This window comes from Protopterus annectens, chromosome 6.part0 (assembly GCF_019279795.1).
Source record: "Protopterus annectens isolate FY-2018-M chromosome 6.part0, PAN1.0, whole genome shotgun sequence".
NCBI lineage: Eukaryota > Metazoa > Chordata > Ceratodontiformes > Protopteridae > Protopterus > Protopterus annectens.
In genome coordinates, this window is record NC_056737.1 from 620,572,170 (window position 1) to 620,592,533 (window position 20,364).

General features: G+C 40.4%; 1 protein-coding gene across 1 annotated transcript in view; it reads right to left on the reverse strand.

The window, feature by feature from the left end:
* The window catches only part of L2HGDH (L-2-hydroxyglutarate dehydrogenase), a gene marked incomplete in the record, with an annotated part of 504,088 nt that overhangs the window by 157,692 nt on the left and 326,032 nt on the right, over positions 1-20,364 (reverse strand). Inside the window, 1 exon segment of the mRNA XM_044074289.1 lies at positions 12,595-12,752. Within this exon segment, the coding sequence (XP_043930224.1) occupies positions 12,595-12,752 (158 nt within the window).

Below are 20,364 nucleotides of genomic sequence, written 5' to 3' on the forward strand. Positions count from 1 at the left end.
TAAGTTTGGTGACAGCCCCTTCTACTTTCTCTTGCCAGAGTCATTGTGGTACAAGTTTTTGTGCTCTACTGTTATTATCAAAAAAAACAGTTGCTCAACAGCAATCATTCTAAACTTGTACATATTGCCGAGGTAATCTCTTATTTTCTGCTTAGCATTCTGCAGTTGATCCTCTTCTTGTTCTGTGAGATTCCCCCTATCATGTAATACCTTACCATCTTGTCAGCCCCTCTAAATAATTCTTGTTACTTCTTAACCATAGCTCCCTTTCTTTAATTTCCATCCTATTTTTAAACTCCACCTTAATTTTATCACACTCCCTAGCTATATTTTCAGAAATAATTTCTATCCTCTGGAATAGCTCCTGAATAATCTCCACTACCCATTCCTTAAATTCTTCTCTTTTCGACAGATGCATAGGAAAACACCAGTGTCTCATTTTTATTTCATTACTCTAGGTTTTTTATTTTAATTATTGTCGCATGATCTGAAATAGTTATTGGGTGCATATCAAGACACTCAATTAAATGCACATGTTCCTGTGAAATGTAAATGTTGTCAAGCCTAGCCCAGTTTTCACTGTTGCAAATCAAATTCCAGTCCCACCTAGAAGTAATATTCCTTGCTGAAAGCTGATTATTTATCCCATTATAGCAGTTTTAGGCGGAATATAAATACATGCCAGTGTAATCCTCCTACCTTGACAGTAGCTCCTTAACACTACAAATCTGCCATTATCATCTTTTTTATCCTCTTCTATCACTATTGGAGCTCCTCTTGCAATTAATATAGGTAGTCCTCTTTTCCTTTGTCCTAGACATTTCACTGAATAACCATCCAGAAAACCTTTCTTTACAAATTCACCAGTTCAGTTCTTTCCAAGTGTTTCTCTTGTAACTTTGCTATTTGCACTCTATATTTTTAATATAGCTCACTGTTCTTTTTTATATTTACCTGCGAGACCACTGACATTTAAAGAAATCACAGAAAGCATCACTGTATTAAAAATAATAATTTCTACCTTTTATGTATAACACCTTTTTTGTTAAATGTCTAGTTCCAGCTTTTGTGTTACATGGATACATTGTTTGGCAGGCTGAACTTTTATATAGTTGTTTCTTGCAATATCCATTTCAGCTTATGTCACATCTTACAAAACTTTTTGTTTCATTGAAAGCCCTCATACAAAAAAAGCAAACCCCCAATACCCTCTACAACCTATTAATTAAATGCTAAAACACAAAACTATGTACATCTTCAAATATTGAAGTTTTATGCTCCTAATAGGAACAAATGTCCCAAACTGACAGCCAAACTCATAGATTTGAGTTAACCTAGAAGAAAGGTTATCCATGCTAAGATGTATGGTGCAGCCTGTGTTTCTACTAAGTGCTAACTGGTTTTGTCTTATATGTATAGCTCTCCCAGCTGGGAAAACCCCTGAATGCTTTTAGAGAACATTATCTCCTAGCCAGTTTCTCTTTTCTTCACCCGCTCCCAGCCAATCACTCTCCACCAGACTGTAACCAATTTCCCATTATCAGACTGTCTCCATGGAGACATGAGAACCACAGGTTCATAGGTGTGTACTAGGCTAATGGCCCTGGAGCCTTTACAAGCCTAGCCCATAGGATTACCCTGGCATCATGCCACCCAACCTTAATTCCCAGTGCCTCTGTCAAGCAGAGCCACTGGAGTGATCCCTGGGGTGAATTTTCTATTTCCCATCCACTCATCAAGATTTCTCTTGAAGAGGGCCAGTGAGGTGCTCTGTTTGACATGTATGGGAAGTCTGTTCCATAGCATGGGCAGTCTCTAGGTTATGAACCTGTCCCTTCCAGCATGTTCTGTTGATTGTGGTAATGAGGTTGAGGTCTCTAGAGCGTGTGGTGAGGAGGGATTGGGATTTCTTTAGATGTAGCATTTCTAACAGAACTGGGTCAGACATGGCTTTGTCAGTCAAGCAGGGATCGCCTCTAAGAAGGTGATATGCGACAGAAAATAGTTGGAATTTTTTTGAGTCTGTCCATATACGACAAGTGTTTAAGGCCTAGGATCCTCTTTGTGAGGTACTTTTGCAGCATCTCCAGTTGTTGTAGGTGTCTAGTAAGGTACATGCCAAATGGGGAACTGTACTCTATGACTAGCCTAATGAGGGAAGAGTAGAGGGAGACAATGACCTCTCTCTTCCTGGATGCAAAACCCTTAGTAATGAGATGTGCCACATAGAAGGACTTTGTGACCACAGTGGCAATTTGGTGGTCATAAGAGAGGTTGCTGTCAACCTGTGTTCCCAGATCTCTTATAACACCTTCTGTGTTCAGTGGACTATCAATGTAGTAATTCATGGAAACTATGCGTTTCCCAAAGGGGAAGATAACACATTTTTTGCATTGAGCTTAAGGCCATGGTTCTCACACCAATCAGTGGTCTCAGTGAGGCCTTTCTGTAGGATGTCAACATTACCTGGGGAGTTAATAATAGTACCCAACTTGCAGTAGTCTGTGAACTTTGTCAGCCAGAATTTCCTTGTGTTGGCCTGGACTTCAGAGAAGTAGATACCAAACAGGAGAGGACCCAGGTCCAAATGCTGTGAGACTCCACTTGTGACTGGTTGACAATCTGACTTGGAATTAGCTACTTTTATACTGTGGATTCTATCAGTGAGCCAGTTTGCAACCCACCTAGTGATATAGGGGTTGATGCCTAGCTTAATGAGTTTTTCTATGATTCCTGAGTGGAGAATGGTATCAGATGCCTTGGCCAGATTAAGATAGGCTGTATGAAGCACCCTGCCTTCATCCATAGCTTTGGTGACTGACTCAGAGAAGTCGACCAGGTTGAGCATGCATGATCTTCCCTTCACAAAACCAAACTGTGTGGTATCCAGAGTTTGGAGATTCACTATATCCTTGGTTATTAGGTTCAAATGATGCATTCCATAGCTTTGCATATCAGACTCATCAGGCTAATGGGGCGATAGTCATTCCTCCTTTGTGGAGAGGGATGACTGTAGCAGTGCGCCATTTGGTAGGGACAAAGCCTGAGGTGAGGCTGTAATTGAACAGGGCACACAGGTGAGGTGCCAGTTCACTCTGTAGTTCATGTAGAACACAGCCAGGGATATTGTCAGGTCCCATAAAAGCTGTATTCTTAGCCTTGGACAGTGCTGTTTTGACCTGTGCAGCAGTAATACTGGGTGCCTGGTAATCTACTGATGTTGTGATTGGTCCTTTGGAGGGGGAGAGAAGGGTAAAGTTGGCACTGAATCTATCGGCCAGTATATTGGCAATATCTGTTGGCTCAGTATAGGCAGTACCATTGTGCAGTAGCTCAGAGCAAATCTGGGTATTGCCGTGGAGATTCTTTACATAACTATAGAAGGCCTTGTGATTGTCTTTACTATCTGCTGCAATTCTGTTTTCATAGCTAGCTTTAGAGGATTTGATGAGGGATCTCAACTTTTTGTTGAGGCTGATAAGGGAGTTTTTCCAGTCTTGGGACTTCACCTTATTCTGCATTAGTTTCCTCCTTCTGTTTTAGAGTTAAGTTTATAGCAGCGGACCACCAGATTGGCTTCCTTTTTTTGGAGGTGAGCATCTTGGTTCTATTGGGTATGGCGAGATCCATGCATTTGTGTACGTGTTCGTACAATGCATTGGTGTGTGATTTGGCAGTCATGCAACTATTCTCCATTTGCATGGGTGCTGTGAAGTTAGCCACCTCTGTTTTTAGGAGCCCAAAGTTAGCTTTGGAGACGTTTTTCATGGTGGTTACCTTTGCAGGGGTGGGAGGGAGGGATGTGGATTTCCAAGGTGATTAGTATGTGGTCGGATCTAACCAGGGAGGAGTTGACTATTGGTGTAGAGCAACAGTCGCCCATGTTAGTAATGACCAGGTCAAGGATGTTGCTACCTCTAGTGGGGGGTAAGAACGAGCTGGTCCAGGGCATTGGAATTAATGAATTCCAGGAAACATTGGGCAAGTGTATTGGTACACAAGTAGTTTTCCCAGTTAATGGAGGGGTAGTTGAAGTCACCCAGTATGACAGTGTTAGGCTGGACCCTAATATTCTCCAGGGTGCTTAGGAAAGTGGAGTGTGAGTCTTGGGACATGGTTGGGGACCTACAGCAGGCTATGACCTGAATTGCTGTCTTACCCAATGTTAGCTGCACCTGAAGTATCTCTGATGCGTTATGTTGGGCTATCAGTCTGGAGGTGTTCGCATCCTGTATGAATATGGAAACACCACCACCTTTGGTCCAAGTTCTGGGGGCAAAAGGTGTGGAATGAGTTATAGCCTGGTAGTGCAGGGGTGCTTTCTGTTGCTTTGAACCAGGTCTCTGTTACAGCACAAATGTCGATGTTCTCCATTTTAAGGAGTGCTTTGAGCGAGTGCATTTTGAGATTTACATTTCTAGCATTGAGCAGCATGACCCTCAGATTGCATTTGTTTGTAGCTGTTCCGGTGGTAATTTGGTCTTTGGAACACCACCTAAAAAAGGCATTGTAGGGCTGGCAAAAGCCTTGGCCAGTATCTGGAACCCCAGGCATGATAGATGCAAGCCATCTCTGGCAAAGCATCGAGGTCTGTCAATCATGTCATCCCAGACAGACAGATACTGGATCCCCTTAGAATGACACCAGAAACTTAGCCAGTTGTTGAAATCTATCATTTTATGTTTGTACTGTGGTACCATTCTGGGTGTTGGTAGGATGCTGCTCAGGGCTAGGGTCATACCCGCCTATTCTACATAATCTGAGAGCTCCTCCATGTCTCTTTTCATGTAGTCCAGGGAGGTACGTCTCAGGTCATTCATACTCACATGTACAATGACAGAGTCATATTTGTACCTGTTGTTGAGGGACCTGAGTGCATGCATCATGTGGCGGATCCTGGCACCTGACATGCAGCTGACTGTTACTTTCTCCTTATTCAACCTAGTGAGTGGGACATCAGTGTACCTCAATACGGAGTCATCTATGACTAGTGTGTTGGACATGCTGTTTTGCCTTGGGAGCTTTGGTTGAGTGGCACACTGTTTAGGAGAGTTATATGTCTCGTGATTAGTGTTGTGTTGTGGTGGTTGAGTGCATTTCTGCCTTGGAGGTCTCTGCTGTTTAGGTAGATTTTTATAGAGAGCCTCCGGAAAGGTGGGTGTGTAGTTTGTGTTTTTATGTGAAGGCAGTGCTGGTGTGTGTGTTCTGGAAGTCTATGTGTTCCATGTGGTGTGATGCAAGTGTTGACCTTCTCCTCTTGACCAGATATTCTGGTCTTGGCTGGAGACTGCATGGTTTCCAATTTGGATATAAGTGCATCTCTCGCAAGTCTGAGTGTTGGGAGGTAAGAGGAGAGGGTTGTCAGTGTACATGAGGCAGTTGCTACATTGCGCCAGGATGCCCAAGTTCACCAGGTTAATAGGAGAAAGCACAGGGAACTGACCTGTAGACATGCCTGGAGGGCTGGGCATTAATAATAAGTACTGGATCAGTTTCCTTGCAGAATGTTTAGTGCTGGTAGCACTTTTGTGTGCTACAACAATTGCTACAAGAAGTCTGGTAAAGTGCTAGACTAATAAACTAGTAAAAGGGCAGGAGAGGAGAGAACTAGCAGATCTAAGGGAAAATTGAAGAGCAGACTTTGGCACTGCTCAGAAGCTTACAAATAGTCCTGGATACAGCAAATCTGTATCTGGACTAGACTAATTACAGGAAAGGCGGGAAACAAGCTTAGAATTTTTTTCTTTTTTTTACAGAAAAGCAGCTAAAACAGCACTAAAAACAATTCAAGTGCAGTGCAAGCTAGCACATGTGTGTAGCAATATTAAAGCAAATACTGTTTAAATAAATGCAATTTATTCAAACTGTATTCCAAACTGAATTCAATTATTTTTATTCAACTATAAACAGTTAAAAAGTGCCAAAAATATACTTATCAGGTGAGAAGCACACTCAGTCAAAACACAAGGAGATTCTAGCAAAGTTTTTTTTTTTTTTTTTTTTAGTAAAGTAGAAAGGGAGAAAGGAAGAACAGAAGATAATTCAAGGTTAAGAACCTAAGTGGTTTGGCCTTCTCAAATGTTTTCTCTGTATTAGGTAGAATGAGCTAATGACACTAAACTGGGAGGAGGGTCCCAGATCAAATTTACAGTAGGGGCGGGCAACTGCAAAGCCACCAAGTATAAGAACAAGACACCAATAAGGACGGGGGGGGGTAGGAAATATTACAGCTACTATTTATTGCAGGCAGAAAACACTACAGAAATGTTTATCACAGCAGAAAAACAGCAGTGAGACACTAAATGAAAGTTTTAAACAGATAAAGGAGCAAGGGGACTCTAGAGAATGCTTTTAACTGGAAGCAAATCAGTTATATTGTGCACTCTTTGGCAGGAAATCAGAACAAATCGATGTTTAATAAATGGAGAAAATTTCCAGTTAATACCTTACACACAGTACAACTAGCTGCCAGAGGCATAGGAAACTCAACAAACAAAACAACCAGGCCTGGATAACAGCAGGTCTCTATCCAGACTATGCTACCCTGACTAGAACACACAAACCTCACAAAAATGCACAGAAAAACATAGATAGAGCACTCACAAACAGAAAATACAACTCTCAGTATGAAAAAGCACTTTACAGTTAAGTACTTCAGTAAAAATGCAATTACAGTAAAGGCAGCCAATTTCTCATTATTAGATTGTCTCCATGGAGATATGAGAACCACACAGCCAATTTCTCATTATCAGGCTGTCTTCATGGAGGCATGAGAACCAGACAGTCAATTTCTCTTTATCAGACTGTTTCCATGGAAGCATTAGGACCAGATACAGAATTGCTACTAAGTATACATTAATTTGATAGAAAAAAAGCCTTGCAATATTTGTCTTCATTTACTTGCTTTCTCTTAAAACTTGTTACTAAATTAGTCTAAGGTCCTTAATCCAGTCATTCTCCCATGCAAGAAAGAGAAAAAGCACATTGTTTCTTTTGTCATGCTGTTTTAAATCAGGCTTTTTTTTTACATTGCAGTGCCTAGATTTTGTAAAACTGAACAAGAAAGAGAAGGGAGAAAGGTGCTCCTGTTCCTTTCCCCTCTTCTATTTATAGTCCCCATTACAGTTAAAAAATAACTGAGAAAAATTTACTTTATAGCATGCAAAGCAAACCATACACTGCAAAAATAGTACTATTAAGAAAAAAATGTTTTCTTTACTTAGTTAACTTTCTCCTCTCTCTTCCTCTTCCCAAAGCATTTTTCCAAACGTTAATGACATGAAGCAGGGCATATACTTTAGTCCCCCAAACGTCCAACAAATTCTAAAAAGTCAGATATTTCCAGATTTTCTTGTTCTGTCAAATTTCACAAATATAATGAATACACTGTAATCCCATACTAAATTACTGGTTTTATTACTGTTCATCTCCATCTCCCAAATACTGTCTCTGCTTCATTTCCAATGTACTCTTGATTCTTCTAGCCAACTCTCGTGCTCCCTTCCTTCTCTCAAACATTTTCCACTGAAACAGTGGAAAAATGTTTCACAGGTACAGTCTCTCTGAGGTCTTTATTACCAGAAGAACAAGAAGCAGAATCCCCTTCTGTTTCACAGCTCACTTTTTGTTGGACAAATTTTGTATTTCCTTCTTAGCATGTACTTCATCAAACAATGATTTTGTCCCTCCAGGGAAGAATACCTTGAAGACAGCTGGGTACAGCAATTTGAATCTCACACCTGTGGCTCAACATTCCCTGAACAGTGGGATTAATTTACTCTTCTGCCTGGTGTACAATGAGTAATCATTCTCCACCAACACTCTGCTGTCTCCCATTTTAAGTATTTTGTCCTTCTGTCACAGTTTTGTCAGAATCACCTCCTTCTGCTGGTAGGATTGCATCTTTACTATTAAAGTCTAGGTTGTTTTCTCATTGTGAGGTTTGGAGCATATACACACTGTGCCCTTTCAACTAACAACTCCTGCTGTGGAATACCATCTAGTTGCTTATTTGTGCTTTCATAAAATTAATGCAGTGCGTTTCTTTCAGCTTCTCTGGTATAGCTGAAAATCTCAGGTTTTCCTGATGTGCTCTGTCCTCTAATTCTATTTCTTGAAACTTCTCTTCCTGAGCTGTCTCATACTCAGCCAGCCTTTTCTTCATGTCAGCCTCTGATTTTTGCAGCTTTATCAACTCATCTGAATATCTGTTTAAAGCTTCCTCCACTTTTTTCCACCCTTTTGTTTCTGCTGAACTACTCCATCAGTGTTTTATTTTAACCAGGTCTGTGTGTAGGTGTCTTACATTTTCCTGTAAGTTACTAAAGTCATGTCTTGAGGTTGCATTGCATTTTGCTGAACACCTGTAGAACATTCCCAGTCAGCGTTTCTTCCATGTGCTCTGTATTTCTTTTTTTCCTAGCATTCAGGCAGCATACTTACTAGCCAGTTACTGAAATTTACCCATAAACTCAAAAGTCCACTGGGGGAGCTAGAGTTAAGCTGTTACTCAATGTGCAGCCATCTTGGTAGTTGAAGCAACTGTCTATTTTGATATGATGGTAGGCTTCCTTGAGATATATAGAGCACATGCAATCATCCTTCCTCAGAAGGGGTAAGATGGACTGCACTGTGACCATCTGGAACTTGGTCTTTCACAAACTGATTTAGTCTGCTTAAATCCAAAATCAGCCTGAGGTCCTTGCTGTATTTTGGTATCAAAAAGAATCTGAAATAGACCCCGGGGATCATTGCTGGTCTGGTGGGACCTCCTGCTGACTTGTTTTGCAAACAGGTTGTCAATCTCCACAGCTGCATGTAGTCTGACAGGGTAGAACATCTGGGAGATGCTTCTGACAAAAGTTTGGAACCTCTGAAAAGGGAATGTAGTAACCTCTGGAGACAACTGTGAATACCCATGCATCTGAAGTGATGACCTCCAAAGCTTTTGGGTGAAGAGCTAAATGACCCCGACTGTCTCCAAAGTAAGATAGTTGGACACTCCTTCAAGATCATTGAAAGGGCCTGCCTGAGAAAGTTCTGCAGAAACACTGATTCTGAGGACCACCCCTGCCCTGTGGGTGACGTCTATTATGATCCCTACTTTTCTCGGGAGGAACCCTCTTAAAGGAGCATTCTGAGAAGGATACTGTGACTTCCTGAAAATAAAGGCGCTCACCCCTCTTCTGATTCCTTGAAAAGGTCCACTGAGGGGTATCAAAGCACATTCAAACAGTGGAAAGCATTTTCCCAGCTTGCTTACTCCTTGGTTAGAGTATCCTTAATCTTCAGCCCAAACAAGAAAAAGCCGTCAAAAGGGGCATTGACAAAGGATGCCTTAAAGCAATCTGCAAAACTTACATAAAACTCATTCAAATGTGGCACCACATGGTAATGATGAAACCAGCCACTTGAGAAGATCACTTACCCAAATTTAAAATGAGCCTCATGGTGGAAAATTGAGTTTCCAGTGTTTGAATCTCTGGAGACTGCTGTGTCTTGACACTTCAGACACCAAGTCACACTAAAGTCTTGTCAAGTGTGACAGATAAAAGAGCTCTCAGCACAAAAGTAGTTGAGGCATAGGAGTACTTCCTAAATGACCCAAAGCCTGAGACTTCCTGTTTGGGGGCTGGACAGAGAATCATCCCTCTGAAATCTCCTTCTTGGTGGCAGCTGACATCACAATAGCATCGATGGCCAGACCCTTACCCCAATATGTCCAGTCCCTGGGGAGACTGAGAAACTTATCACAGTTCTTGGGAACAGACTCCACCATACCGGGTTCCTTGCATGCCCTCTGGGAAAGTAGGTCTGTAAGAGCATCTGGAGGGGGAACATCCAAGGAGCGGATGAGCCTACGCTGAAGGCCTCCAAAAATATGGACTCCTCTATGGTCCAGCCTCCGTGCTGACAAAACAGCTCTAAGTCACCAATAGGGCATCATCCCATGGATACTTAGGGGAACCCTCTCCTTCCTTGAGGTCAGTATCCTCAATGATGGACTCTTCCAGGGAGTCAAGGTGTTTGCTCTTATACTTCCTCTTCCCCAAAACCTCCCACTCCAGTGAAGCTGAGGGGAGGGAGAAGGGGAAGAGGCAGGAAGCCCTGACACAGGGGCAGGATGGAGGCCCATCATTGCAGGCTGTCCAGGAGCAGACTAATGACTGGTTGCAAGCACAGACAAGAAAGGGGAATGGACACTGGCTGGAAAAACCTGACCCTTTTCTTGAAGAGAGAACATCCTCTCTACAATGCTGAAGGCTGAGGTGGAAGCTGGCCTCTAAGGGCAAAGAATCCCAGCACCCAAAGGTACCACTGACAGCCCAGATCCCATGGGAACCACACATAGACCTAACACTGAGATTGGAGCTGAGCTGTCTAAAGCTGAAGCCAGGAGTGGAAAAGATAATACTGAAGCAGGAGTCATCAACCACGACTCAGAAATTCCAACTTTGACACCACAGCTCAGAGGTCTTGACGGTCCCCAAAAAGTTGGAGTCAAAGTGACCAGGGAATGAGTTGGTACTGAAAATGGGCAACCGTTGGATCAGACCCACAGGGTGGGAACACAGCCAGGCCTGAAGACCTTATATCTGATGGGGCTGAGGGAACAAAACAGAAGGATGTAGCCGAGGGTCCAAGTTTCAGACTTAAACCCGAAGGGATAAGGCCTAATTGCATCTGTGTCTGCAAAAAAAACCTCATCAGTTGATCCAAATCAGATGTTTTAATACTGCCCACTGACCTCGATGACTGGATGGAAGATGCCACTGATGGGGGCTTGCATGCCTGATAAGAGAACAATGTTCCCATCTGCTGGATTTGAGCTGGTGAGGCTTGGTACCAGGGCCAGGAAGAGGACTCCAGCAACAGCTCTGATGGAATGGAAGGAGAAATGGGGAAGCTGTTTGACTAAAAGTGGCCCCCTTTGATCAGAAAAGGGCTCAGAGCTGGAACCTTGCTGGTTGTCAGCACAATGGCAGCTGGGGGAGTTGAAAGTTGTGGGATCTTCTGGTTCGGTGAGCCTGAGGTGGAAGGACAGGGAACAGAAAAGGATTTCTTCTGATCCCCTTTTAGAAAATCTGGAGTCCTGTGGGCGATGCTTCTCGGACCCAGCCTTTGGAACAGAGGAAGAAGTCGCAGAAGGAGCAGAAGAACCAGAGGGGAAAAGTCCCTTGAGGACCAACTTGGCCCTATGTTCATTGATGGCCCTGATCCCAAACCCCTCATGGAGAGAACAGTTGGAGTCCAGATTTGATGCTCCCAATATACATACTTAAGATGTTCGTCCTGCAAAGGCAACTTGTGTCTGCAGGCCACACACTTCTTAAAACCCTTATCCATGTCAGATATACGACACAGACTAAATAAGCAAGAAAGACCTGCTATACTAAAAACTCCTAACAGAAAAACAAGACCTAACACACGTCTAACAAAGGCTAGGACTAAGGGACAAAGTCCATCAGAAGGCAGGAAGTCCTAATGGATGACAGAAAGTTACGAAAACAGCAGAAAACAAACCTACCCACCTACCTACCGAAGATACAGAAAAAAATAAACTAAACTGCATAACTAGGGTAAGGAAAGCAAAAACCTCACCGAAAAGCACTATGCAGAGGTACCTACAAAGGTAATGCTAAGTGGAGCCATGATCGACCTGCTAACAGGAATGGTTGCAAACTAGATCTGGAGATTAGGGTGAGAAGCAGGGAGTTGTGGGTAAGGGAAATGCAGCCGAGTGAGTTCAAAGTCTATGGAATTGGCCAATGGCAGATCCGAAGACCCACGGGTTGAAGCCAGACAGAGCAGACATTGGACTGTTAGATACACTGACACCATGCAGATGGAGTGATAAAAAACCTGGAACACCTTCACAAGCTTAAGCAATTAGAAACATTCCACTTTTTAAATGTAGAGTCCACTGCTGTGGCATGAAAGTAATTTAAACTGTTTAGATGGTTCTTTACAGTTGCTAGTATAGTCTGAAAGAACATAATTCAGGCCACTCACGAAAGTTACTAAATAAACTAGAGCATTGTTACCAAGTCATAAAAAGAGGATGTCTTAAAATATGTAAAGTATAGTGCAGGGACATGATATGGTAAAAGGCTGAAAGCCAGTTGACATCACCATCTAGACATTCAATGAAAACTGTGATGTACATGTGCCAAAGCATACCACATCTGAAATCTATCCAGCATGACCACAATAAACTGATGGCTTTTAAAAACTTATGCTTATTTCAAAAGGTATGCATACTACTTCTGAAGCATCTAAATTCAAAAAGTAATTTATACTGCTATAACAAACAAAATACTTCAGCTATAAATTCTCTAGTGCCTAGCAGCAGGATGCAGTGCAGTTAAAAATTTATTTTTTTAATTAACAGTAACATTCTTATAGCATTGGCATAATACTTAAAGAGGATATTCCATATTCTACACAAATAACAGTAATCATAAAAAAGAATGCAAATGCCAGTGCAGCCAAGCAGCAATTCTACATGCAGATTTACAAAGCTTTGTGTCGAATGGGATATCATAAAAAAGCAAAACTGCACCAAATGATGTTTTAATGAAGTCAGAATCCTACCTGAAGCAAACTGCATTTAAAAAATCCTTCGGACTGAAATCCCACATACTATAACCTTCACGTTTAAATGCAAGTATTGCATTCGGTCCCAGCCAGATACTTCCATCCATTCTAGGTGTAAAGTGAACTCCAAGGAATGGAAATCTTGGATCTGGTACCTTCAAATACATAAAAAATTAGCCACTTCTGCTATTCTTTGTTATACCAGAACACCATAAATAAAGTAAACCAGAAAAGACCTGCTATTAATATCATATGAGCTAATAAACATATTCTCACAGTCATGTAATTAGAAACTGTCACAATGATATGCACAATAACAAGCAGTTTTTAACTTCCTTGAGTGTAGGCCATGGGGAGAATGCCACTACATCAAATATCAAAATATCTGGAAAAAAATAAAAATAAAATCAAACCGAGTGACTACTAAAGAGGTAAACAACATGCTGAAGTACAATAATAACAAGTATTTCTTGTAGGGACCACTTGTCTGACAAGTGCCCCATTTCACATTTATACATGGGGATGTGCCTCTGTATCCCATGCTCAAATATTGGAAATGGACATTTTTCACCTTCTAAAATGGATATATAAATGTATGCATCACAAGGTGAGGCAATATACACAATAACGTTAACATTCCTGGACTTGGAGGACTTTGTTACCTCTTACCATGAAGACAGTTCACCACAATTAGTGTAACTTGTGATATACTCACATATTCTACACTTCCTCCATTATACCCAGGTCTAATAAAGTCAAGAAGTAGTCCATTTTGGTGGATCAGACATCTATCCATCATGAATAAGAACACTTTGTGCAAATGAGCACACGCTGTCTTCACCCAACTATGTTACTTACACTTTCTCAATATAACTTGGTCAACTCAAATTTCATACTGGTGGACAAAATGCACTTGATCTAGTATGCTGCACAGTGCTGACTTGATGCCATGGCATATCAAGGAGTCTGCCCTTGAAAAGTTCAGAGCATGACTTGAATGAATTTCCACTTCAGACTTAATAGTAATTTTACATCAGTATTTTCACATTTCAATGAATGCTACAAAGAAAACTACTCTTTAATAAAAAGGTTATTAAACAAAGTTTAGTTAAAAAGGTTATAAAAGATTACTCAAAAGATACCATCCCAAATTATTGCGGAATATATACTCCAGCCCGAAACTAAAAATTCCTGAACAGAACTTAAGAAGTACTGCAGGGGGCTATACCTCTCAGCCAAAAATAAAAGCATCAACACAGGAGACTGACACACCCTGGAACAAGAAGTTTTCAATAGTGAAAAAATTCCATTTGGGAATGATGGTCTGTCTCCTGTTCATTTCCCCAAACACTTGACAGTAGTTTGAACATAGCAGCTTGATGTGGTAGTTGCTCATTTTCTGTTGCTTGCTTCACAAAGGAGATTCTAGTCCTTGTAGGGTACTAATTTGTTTTTCTTTATGCATTTTGCTCCTGTACCTGCCAAACATCAAACCTCCTTCTGTCATACAAACCTTTTGTTGCCTTGTTTTGGGTACTCCCCAGTGAAGTAAACAAGCTGTCCAAGACTGGCTATCATACTGGGAGCCTCAAATGTGGCCTGTGCCTTCAACAGCATCCCAGCACAGAGGGTGCCCTTGTCAGGACACTAAACTTCTTTCTCAGGCAGGAGGCAAGTACCACTATAACCTCCCTGTGCAAATGCATGTTTTTGTACACCTGCAATAAAGGATTACTGTGTTTGTGGCCATAATGACCACCTCTAGGCTGTCCTTTATCTAACACCACTTATCTGACAGACTGAGGCATTGGACAGTTCCAATCCACCACCCACCCTCAAGGATGGGTACCCTTCCCACTCCAGACCCAGCAGATGCCGTAGTTAAGTGTACATGGGTTGCCTGGACCACATTTAGGCTTTATGCCAACAGGGCTGGCCTCAGAGTAATGTTTAAATGTGCATCCAATATCACAGCCTTCCAAGCAAAGACAAAACAGGTATTTCATTTAAGTGATCACTTTTTCTCTAAAGTGCAGTGATCTTGTAATAAGAATAATAAGGGGAAGCATGGGGGGGGGTCAAAACCCCCAAAGGGGATCTAGTGGACTTGCCTCCTGCAAAAAATCTATTTATAGTTATTATTTACTTGTAATATGACACATTTGAGTAGATGCATTCTCAGAATGTGTGTACTTTAGCTGTTATTTACAAAGAAGTGCCAGGCTATTGCTATTCATATTTAGATATCTTGAGAAGTAGTGGACCCATTAGTTTGCTGTGTATACTTTGTTTCATTCGCAAGAACCATGGTACTACCAGTTAAATAGAGAAGGATTAATATCTGGAAATGTTACATGACAAGATGAATGAGCCAGTTATGACATTTCATCCCAATAAGGAAATTTATCATAAAGTCAACTGCAAAAGGTTTTCAAGAAGATGATCCAAGCAAGCTTGTACGATAGCCAGTCTTGACAGCTGTTCCCCTCACTGAAGAGTACCCAAAACAAGACAATAAATAGGTTTGTATGACAGAATGATAAAGACATGGATTCTGTTGGCAGCTTCCCACTATATTGAACAAAGTTCTTACAAGGCAGAATACTTTAGCAGAGCAGTAGGTAAAATATGAAAATAACGTTGTGGTAGGTAGCATAGTTGTCAATGTATGCCTGTTTTTCAGTTTTATCAATTCCTACAATCATGTTCTGTTAGGTACACAAATGATAACGCTGTGGTATGCAGTCTTTGAGTTCATCTACATTGACAGTATTTCGCAATCTAGTTGCTACAGTTTTCTTATTCACCCATATGTACCAACAGTTTTGCCCCCCCAGTAATCTTTGCACCTGTTTTCTTCATTCATTCACATGGTATAACCCACTGCTAGCATGACACCACATGCTATTCATAGTAGTTACAGTAATAACAATGCTGAAAACTGCAAATGTTCATTAAAGGAATCAATCTACATGTATCCCAGTATATCTTGTCAATCTCTTAGTGCAAGAAATATGGAGAAAGCCAAAAATGGAGACAGATTTTAAGTACTACTCTTACAAACTTAGAAAGTTGCTAGAATAACAGATTTTGTGTTATCATGCATTTTTAAAATATATGAAGTTTGAAACTTAAATGCCTGTCAGTTTTTAGTGACTTCAATTCCCAGTAATTTGCCTTTATGAGGAGCACACTTAAACAAGAGTCAAAAATGTGGACGTTCTGTAAAAATCTTGACAGTTGGGAGGTATGTAACCCAGTCATGTGCTCTGCTGCAAATAATGTTCTATTTTATTACTGCAAGGGAGACTATTACAGACTAACAACCAACATCTTATTAGTGTCAATAACAACTTTTGTAACATCTTTGTAAGAAGAGTTTTCTCCATCTTATTTGATGACTTTGGATATTTACCAACCATTGACACAAACCAGCATGGGTTAATTTCAATAAGATTTTGTCTCAAAAACTTAACAGTTTCTTATGAAAATGTGAGTAAAGCAGTTAGTCATAATGCTATTTCTTTATATCACACTTTTTGAGAATAGAATTATCTAACACAAAGCCCAAGAAATCAAACCTTTAACTGTTAACTAGATAATTCGGTCACTTAGGAAAAGCAAAAGTTTACTTTGAATGGTCAATTGTTATTAGTATGTAATGGGCAAAGTTTTGCCAGCTTTGACTATTCCAATTTGTTTGGGGTAGAATAATATCCTGATGCCTAACAAAACGACTTTTTTTTTATCAATAGAATATACTGCTCAGTTTCAGAAGGCAGTATATAACATGTAGTCTTGGTCTAACTTTTATTATAATAGTTCTGAAAGTATAAAGAAGTATGTTGTTATGACCTCTTTATGTGGATAACATTACTGCTTCCTGTTGACACTACCAAAGACCATGAAGTTATTAATAAATAAAGTGGATTTTGCAAGCTGGCTCCCCTGTGAAAAGGGATAAGCCTCTAACCACACACCAGACAACCTGGCATTGCAGAAGACAATATGAGAGGGCGGGAGTGAATGGCTGATGCTAGCTCTTCCATCTTGGGAGAATGAGGTGGTCTGTTCTGTTGTGCAGCTGACACCAGCAAGAACGTAGAATGAACAGCATGCAGGTCAGGAACATGTACATGGCTCACAGTAGCGTATGCTTTTGTGCAGGTGTATGAAAGTATACATGTGCTTTTGAGAAGGTGTAAAAGGCCTTGTTGTCAGCCAGTCTACACATCTGCCACTGCAAAGCTGGGCCAAAAGTGACTGCTTACCAAGTAAATATTCACCTTCCAGTGCCTGGATAACAAAGAGGCTACTGATTATGTGTTTCTCATAGGGTGATGTGAAGCATTCATGCCAACAAAATGGCAGGAATAAACAGATATACAGTATGCCTGTGAGATGAAACTGGTCAAGAGAATTAAAAATGGATATTATGATTTTGGTAACAAACCTTTATAGTGTGACAATGTGAGGTACTGCAAGCTATACCAGAGAGGGAGTACGGCAGTCAGTGTATGTGCAATATATGCCAGCACAGCTAACTGGAGTTTTGTAAAGAATTATACGTCATTTGTATATCAAACTGATTTGCACAGGCAAAGCTTTTTTGTTGTTTTCAATGAACATTCAATAGTTATTTTCAGTTTCTGTTAAAATTCTAGGAAAAAATGCTTCTTAAGAATATGCACTTAAAATACTGAATAGTTTTAAGACCACCCATGGATAAATACTACGTCATATGATTTTATTCATTTGTATGGAACAGGAACTGTTGTTTTCTTAGATTTAGGCTCAGTATCACTATGAACCAGTAAATGTCATTTGATAACCTGCTTTCACTACTACATTTCTTATTAGTTACAGGATTTGCTTACTGCAATAACAGTTGTCTTAGAACCACTACATGGCTTTTCATTTATACAGAGTTCGTGAAAATACAGTTACCAGATTAAATGAAGCCTTTGTGTGGCACATACTGTCTTTATGATCATACTTTACTTGTTCTGGTTGCCCGTCAAACAGGGTATAGCCTCTGTGCTGAACTTGCTCACTGACGAGAACTGGGCTTGTGAAAGAGAAATAAAACTTCATGCTAAATTTGATCCTAAGTGAGAACTGGACACTGGCTATGGGCATGTTCCATTAAGTAGTTTTTCCACTTTTGCTCAGAAGGATTACAAGCAGTTCTCAGCACCTTGAAAAACATCTCAGAAATCTAGTCATTTGATGTGATTAATATGGTCAAAAAAACTTTCTTGAAAGACTTTAAAGGAATTATGTCAGTAGCAAAGCTTATAAAGGCAAGATACATTTGTTCCACATGACTGTTTGTGAACTGTGTTAAATTTCTTCTGAAACACTAAATAACGATCTTTCCACGACAACAGCTTTAGTGGTAGGTGCACTACATGAAAAGCTTTGACAACAGTCTGAGATCACAAACTGGGCACTCCAACAAGTAAATACTGCCATAAGGAAGGTGCCCTTCCCATGCTCCCATCCAATTTTTTTACACTGTTTGGTCATGGACAAGATCAAGGCTCCAAGAAATTAGAATGGGAAGAGGATACAAACTATGTAGACTGCAGGCTAGAGATTGCCTTCCCCTATCAAGGATTGATATCAGAGCACTGACAAAGAGAAAGAAATAGGGGGATCCTTAGCAGAAGACCAGTAATGGTAGAGATTTTAGTAGAATCTTGAACATAAGCTACTGTTAAACAAGGAATAATTAATACAGAATACAAAATATTGCATGATAACCATAAAAATTAATTGGAGGAGTTTAGATATACTGGGAAGAGAAACTCGATAAGTAATTCAGAAAGAAACAATGGGGGATACATGAATGTCTCCCAAATATGCAACAAAGTCTAGAACATTTAGGATCTTTGCCTGGAAGTGTTTACATAGGTATTTTTATACCCCAAGTAGACTCCAAAGAATTTTTCCTCAGGTAGACAGTAAACGTTGGAGGTGTGTTGGGGAAGAAAGAGGTAATTGGAAACATATTTTCTGGGAGTACGGTGAGTTGGCAGACTTTAAAGATTCCCTGCAAACTACTCTGTCAGAGGTACTGGGTGAGCAAATTGATGTACCTAAGGAAATGATTTTTTGAGCTATGATATAGAATCACAATTGCCTAGAAATAGTGAGGGCTTGCTGAGTCTAATTGTGGTGACTGCCTAAAAAGTAATTACTAGAAAATGGAAATCAAAGTTTAAACAAACTGTACTAGTAGTGAATACAGTAACAGAGATAAAACAACTGGAATTGGGATCTGCAGAAAAGGGTAGGAGCACATTACAGAGGAAAAAATGAGAACTGTTGGAACAATACACGCAGAGAGGAATGAGGTTTAAAATAAGACAAGATTTCAATGAGCTATGTAATGTTTGACTGACAATGATTGGCTAGAGTATATGTGATGTATAATGTTTGCAACTAAAATTATGTCAATATGGTTTGTTTTCATTTATATAAATGTATGGCTGCCTATGTCATATGTGATAATATGGCAAAGATATTTCTTGTTTAAAAAAAAAAAGACTCGAGTATTATTTTCTTCTTGCAATATAATGCTCATAATATCTTTTGGCTTATTTTGCGCTAAACCATATATAAAATGAGAAGCCAGCCCGATACCCTCAGGATGAATTAGATGACTTTAGCACATATTTCTGCTAAAAACGATAACCCGCAGTTGTGTACCTGGTGGTCTTCAACCAAGTCCTAGAAAGGCTGTCTAAAGATATCACCCTAAAAGCAGGCATCCAGAATAGATTGCATCAGTTCATCCTTAAATGATATGAACCAGAGTCATACCACCTCTTGCATCAATTACAGCAGGGTACGCGACAGCCTACCAAGGAAGAAATCATAACAGCTTTTCAAGGGACCTGTTGGTTGGCATTCTAAAGCCTGATCTGCTACAGAGGACTGGAACTGAGGAAGGTGAGACAGAAATTAAGGATACAAAGCTCAACGTGACAGAAAAGAATATTCTCTTGCCCAACTGGTTTAAGGCTTTGGACTTCATGTCTGGTGGCAAAGACAAAAGGTGCCTGAGTAAGATCAAGTAAAAATCTACATTGGATGATTCATAAGGATAATGACCTGTTTCACGTGAGTGTGTAGATGTCCAACTTCCAAGAATGACAGGGAGCTGAACATGGATATATTACGTCACATAAATGGCATTCTTCAAAAAAAAGTTCCATGGCAGGGATTATCCAAGGTTTCTGATCATTCTTACACAGACACTGGTTTAGCTACTTCAAGTGTGAAGGCACAGGGGCAATAAAGCAGCCCACAAAAGAATTTATAAGCCTTAAGTACCTCTTCAAAGGTAATGCAATTGGGAGATCTTCAAAGAGGGGGGGTCATTTGGAGATGGGCTTAGAGAAAGAAGAAGGTCATATCCTTGACTGACTAAAAACATAGACAATAGTATCCTTAGAATCCTCTTCCTAGTGTATTATGAGAGAGAGGGAAACAACCCCCTACCCTTAGATCAGGAAGAGTGAAGCTCAGGTTCACCACCTCACATCACTGATAAGGTGTTAAAAGAATAGCAGACAGATGGGGGATGTTGATCAATGTGATCCAGATACTTAGGGAAGTTCACATCAGGGATTATACTGGGTTGTGCAAGGCATGGAGAGGAACTTGCAAGTGCCAAACATTGCTCCCTCAGGGTAATCTTCAGTAGCTATTTGGAGAGATCATACTACATGCTGAACAAGTTTTATTTTGACATGGACA